Below are 5283 nucleotides of genomic sequence, written 5' to 3'. Positions count from 1 at the left end.
GGGTAAGTTCCTGAAAGGTTTGAAAGACAAAGTGTCACATGACTATATTCTGCACTTTAAATAAATCACTCGAATGCTCTAATGGCCTGGAGGACAGATGCACAGGGGTGACAGGAAGCTGTCAGGTAGAGAAAGGAAGTATTAGTACAGCAGAGACCTGACTGTCCAATAATCAGCAACCCTCTTCCAAGATTGAGGTCCAAACCAATTGAGAAAAAAGGCAAAATGGTAAAGTGCCAGGATTTGTTTCCCCTGAAACCAGGACTCTGCATGGCATGAACTGTTTGAGGATACTGTTCAAGACAGGATAATCCAAAATCACTTTTGAAGTCTCCATGACCAACTATCACATATACGCACTGAGAAGTGGTGGAAGGATGGGGGATCTTGTAGGACTTCCTGGAGGAAGTTACACTTGAAGAGAAATCAAGCAATGTTTAAAGTCAAGGGCATTTCCACAGGGGCCCAACATGAGTAAAGCCAAACGTCCAGTCAGCATTACAAATTCTGTGTTACTAAGGCAAGATCTAGTGTGGTTGTTAAGGTCAACAGGCATCCCTCCCTCATGGTCTCAAGGAACTTGGGCTTTTGTTGTACAGAGGGTAAGTTCCTGAAAGGTTTGAAAGACAAAGTGTCACATGACTATATTCTGCACTTTAAATAAATCACTCGAATGCTCTAATGGCCTGGAGGACAGATGCACAGGGGTGACAGGAAGCTGTCAGGTAGAGAAAGGAAGTATTAGTACAGCAGAGACCTGACTGTCCAATAATCAGCAACCCTCTTCCAAGATTGAGGTCCAAACCAATTGAGAAAAAAGGCAAAATGGTAAAGACAGGGGTTGAAATATCATTTTTATTGACAGAAGCTAGATAATGTAGCTTGTATCTGTGGGCTGCAGTTAACTTGTTAGTCTGGAACTCCCAAATTACTCAAATGTATCACAAGACCACAGGCGTGCTGGACACCCCCGACTTCATGGCTTCATGCAGGCCCCTATACGTCACCGTACCTACTTGAATTTTGTAAAAGTGGAAGCAGATGGGAGAATCATACCCTCATCTTGTTACTGTTAAAGACTAGATTAAGGGACAGTTTATCTGTAGGCAAGTGAACTTCCTATTACTGAACCCCAGAAGTCACGGGCCACCTGGCCACAGACAAGGTAACTGCAGGCCTCCCTACGTGAGGTCAGGCTGCTCTGACACTCAGAGCATGTTGGAACCAAGAGCATAAGCTCCCTGCAGGCAACCAACTCCTGGAAGGAAAAAAGAAAGAGCTGAGCATGACCACCTCAGACAGAGAGGAAAGGGTGGTAAGAGGAGGATGTTAATCAGTTAACCTCCCTCCAAAAGGAAAGAATCAACAGGAGGGAAAGCGTTCCTCCAACAAGGGTGGGAAGCAGTGGCTCCTGAGAACCAACTGTTAAACTTGGGGAAGTTTGCAAGCCAGATGTTAAACCCCGGGCAGCTTGAAATCAGCCACCGCAGGAGTGTGTACACCATGAAAATTAAAAAAAATACCACAGATCAGTGCTTTGCTTTTAGGAAATAAAGCTGGTCCTTTTCTCATGTGGAAACATTAAAACTGAAGATAGATTCAAGACTTAAAGAAAATATAAAGTACCAAGAAAACATATCAGCAAAGGAGGTCTTTCTAATCATGTATACCATAGACAAAAACCATAAAGGACAAGACCAACATATGACTACATAAAATATTTTTTTTATTTGTCAAAAAATGTACCCCTAACAGGCAAACTACAAACTGGGGAATTTACCTGCAAAATACATGACTAAGAGGAACTCTTAAGAATTCTTACAAATTAGTAAGAAAGAAGCATCTCAATGGCAAAAGCCTCATAGACATAATCCACAAAATACAAAATTAGTAAAGAAAATTTTAAACATACCAAGTTTTGCCTATCACAATGACAGAGACGAGAGAACATAGCCAATGGGGGTATATAAAGTATGAAAGACCGCTGACAAACATTTTGTTAGCAACATGACAATATATACCTTTTGACAATATACACTTCTGAATTTCTTCTAAGAAAAATAAAAATGTATAAAGATTTAGACTACTGTGGCCGATAATAAGAATAGGCTAAATAAATTATGGTAAACCCATTTAAAGAAATACTGTGCACACATTAATGTTGCTGAAATATGACAGGGAAAGACATTTACCACTTAAATTTTTAAAAACTCTTCAATGGAGGCCACAAAACAGCGTAATCAGGGCCAACATGTTTTTGTAAATATAAAATGTGTACTGAGAAAGTCTAACAGGACAGAAAGCAAAGTATGATGTTTCCCTTTTCATTTGTCTGCATTTCTACAATGTGCACAGATTACCTGTGTATTTTGCTTGTTTGTTTTTAAGAGAAGTTACTGAAACTTGAGTGCAGTAGGAAAATCCTCATTTCAGAGCACCACAGTTTGAACTAAATTGAATAATTTCAGGTTAAATGCATCTGTTCAAAATCCAAAGTTCACCATTTTGTTTGGAACAGTTTTTGAGAACCAAATGGTCATGTAAATAAGGAAACAGATGTAAAATGACAAGAGAGTAACTGACAAAATAATCACAAGCTTTGTCCCAATGGCTATTGCAGTATAATAAATAAAATGACAATGAACCAAAACCACCTTTATTTTAGTCTTCAATGTTCTTTTTTCCCCCAAGATAAACATGATTAACTTAAAAAATGGCATTTACAATGCCTCTTCAAAGCATTCCCCTTTAACGGGAAACTTGGCTTCACAGAATCCAGACAGTGAAAGGTTTAAAAATAATTATATTTTGTTGTCATTATAAGACAAAACAGAATCTAGCGTAAGTCAAGGAAATCCATTCATACTTCAGGTCCTTCTCCTCCAGGAACCAGCTGCAAAAGAGAAAAAAGTTGAATAACACCACCACTACCATCATTTAAAAACACCTACTGAGAGCTCTCCTTGACCAAAGCCACTTTTGCCTCTGCCCCTCCCCCACAGTCCCATTTTCTCCATGGCCCCATCACAATTCCACCATCAGCAATTCATACTTAGTGCCTCAACAATAATCCTTAGTAACGCAAATTATTAAAAAGTACAGCAAACTCATCTTCAGGCCTAATGTCATCATCAATAGCTCAGCTTTCAAGCCCTGACCACCAGAGCATCCCTATCCCATCTAAAGCACCACTGGGCCATGAACACTTAGGCAAGCAAGGTAGCTCTGTAATCCCTTCCCCACAAAAGCTGGTCTAACATCGAAATAAAACAGCTTTACTGTCTTACCATTGTTATATTATTTCCATTTAGCAAAATCTGGTCTAATTTAGTGATCCTTCTTCCTTCTGGTGTGATTTCACTAAATGAATACATTAAAAAAAGAGTCAAGATAAACAGAGGTAATCAAAGCCAACATCTTGACCCCTAAAAGTTATTATTGCATATAAATGAACATGAGGTCAGAAATTGTATCAACCGTTTTCAGAGACACAGGCTATCTCCTGGATGATGTACTATCTTCCCCAAAGGTGACACTGTAGACTGACTGGCCTAAGGCCACACCGACTAGGGCTGATCTTTATAAAAGAAGCTGAAATTTGCCAAGGAGATCAAATAGGAAATAAAAGGTTTACTATCTTCACTCTGTTACTATTACTTAGTATTGATTCCTATCCATTAAACCAATCCACAGTCATTTCAATTTTGAAAGCAGATACTGGTTGCAATCTTTATGTTAATATAATTGAGCCATCATTTACATTTTATATTATACATAAATACATTAAATGCTCTATCGATTCCTTGATTTGACCTGACCCTCCACTAAAGTAGTCTCCACTAATTTCCTAGCAATTTAGTAACGTTTCATTAGGTAACAACCCTCAGATCCAAATTTACTAGCATAGTGTCAGTAGATAAAATTTCTATCTTTAAAGTAATTCCAACAGGCAATGTTTTCTCATACATCATTTTACTGACTCAAGAGCCCTAAAACTGCCTTAAAGAGAGATTCTCCCTCTACCCCCACCCTAATTCTTTAATTTTTAACACTACTTACAACTCAGTGACATCTTCCAGTACCATATCTGAAATTTGGTGTTAAGGAAATTAAGTAAAATTTACTCTGGCTTTCTGCCCTTATTCAGTTTCAATGGTAACATTTAACACAACAGCCTGAATTCAAAAAGCTTGTGATTGGTAGGAACTTTATCTTCTTTCGGTTACACATCCACTTAAAATACTATTACAGCTTCCCTGAGACTGCATTGATTTTTCTTACAGTTATCAGCAAGTAGACTGTCTATGGTTACTTCCGTTCTTAAATATTGAGGAAAAACTCATACCACCGTTTTTTAAAAGGATACTGACAAAGTCATCAAATCCTAGAAGCGTGCCAACAATTTCCTTATCACTCTTCATCACAATGTGAATTCTTGATCCTATACACTTATCCACAAGCTCTAGGTATTTTTTAAAAAAGAAGAAAAAGATTATTTACCAATTCATTACTCCAACAAATATTTTGGTGCCTACTGGTACTTACTACTTGCATATGATGAAAGATAAACTAGGAAAAGTATTCATTCAAAAACTTCAGGTTTTATACCACATACCTCTGTTCAATCACTATATTACATCAAAGTTTCCTCTGCTCTCTACTCACCTCAACTTTGTAGCAATTTATCACGGTTGTGGTTTTATATTAGACTAGAGGCCCGGTGCATGGATTTGTGCACTGGTGGGGTCCCTCAGCCTGGCCTGAGGGGATTGGGCCAAAACCGGCTCTCCGACATCCCCCAAGGAACCCCAGATTGTGAGAGGGCAGTTCTAGGGCAACCCGGAATCAGGCTCCCTCCTCTCTGGTTCCAGGTGGGTCACCTGAGAACCACAGCTGCCAAGTCACCACAGCTCAGCAGCTCCTGCATTGAGCACCTGCCCCCTGGTGGTCAGTGCATGTCATAGCTACTGGTTGGATGGTCCAATGGTCGGTTGGTCACTTAGGCATACATACATATATATATATATGATTGCTTAACATAGGAACTCCTCTCTAGACTCTCAGCCCATGAGACCAGAAACAGGTTGTATTTCCTTATCCTCAAGGGACAGTGCGTGGCATATGCTGAGTATTCAGTTTGTCACGAATAGAGGGACCCGGAGAGCAGTAGGCTAAGCCAAGTCAGTCACTCAGAGAAAGGCAAGTACCACATGATCTCATTCATATGTGGAATCTAATGAGCAAAATACAATGATGAACAAAATAGGTCCAGAGACATAGAAG

At 39.3% G+C, this 5283-nt stretch overlaps 1 protein-coding gene across 1 annotated transcript; it reads right to left on the bottom strand.

Annotated features, from left to right (window-relative positions):
* Positions 1 to 1705: 1705 nt before the first annotated feature.
* LSM5 (LSM5 homolog, U6 small nuclear RNA and mRNA degradation associated) lies at positions 1706 to 4462 on the bottom strand. The gene is made up of 4 exons (XM_015571266.1): positions 4367 to 4462; positions 4060 to 4087; positions 3288 to 3360; positions 1706 to 2893 (listed from the first exon to the last, which is right to left on the bottom strand). The coding sequence occupies exons 1-4, from the start codon at positions 4419 to 4421 to the stop codon at positions 2861 to 2863; spliced, it is 189 nt and encodes a 62-aa protein (XP_015426752.1). The 5' UTR covers positions 4422 to 4462; the 3' UTR covers positions 1706 to 2860.
* Between the last annotated feature and the right edge of the window lie 821 nt (positions 4463 to 5283).

Source organism: Myotis davidii, unplaced genomic scaffold (genome assembly GCF_000327345.1).
Source record: "Myotis davidii unplaced genomic scaffold, ASM32734v1 scaffold125, whole genome shotgun sequence".
NCBI lineage: Eukaryota > Metazoa > Chordata > Mammalia > Chiroptera > Vespertilionidae > Myotis > Myotis davidii.
The sequence above is the reverse complement of the archived record's forward strand: the minus strand, read 5'-3'. Positions and strand labels throughout refer to the sequence as shown.

Bases quoted from the DNA above. Each gene is read 5' to 3' on its own strand.
- LSM5 (XM_015571266.1), bottom strand. From the start codon at position 4,421: ATGAAGAGTGATAAGGAAATTGTTGGCACGCTTCTAGGATTTGATGAC. The intron at 4,088-4,366 runs GTATCCTTTTAA...ACCAAATTTCAG, and splicing joins AGGATTTGATGACTTTGTCA to ATATGGTACTGGAAGATGTC. The intron at 3,361-4,059 runs GTAAGTAGTGTT...GTATTCATTTAG, and splicing joins CTGGAAGATGTCACTGAGTT to TGAAATCACACCAGAAGGAA.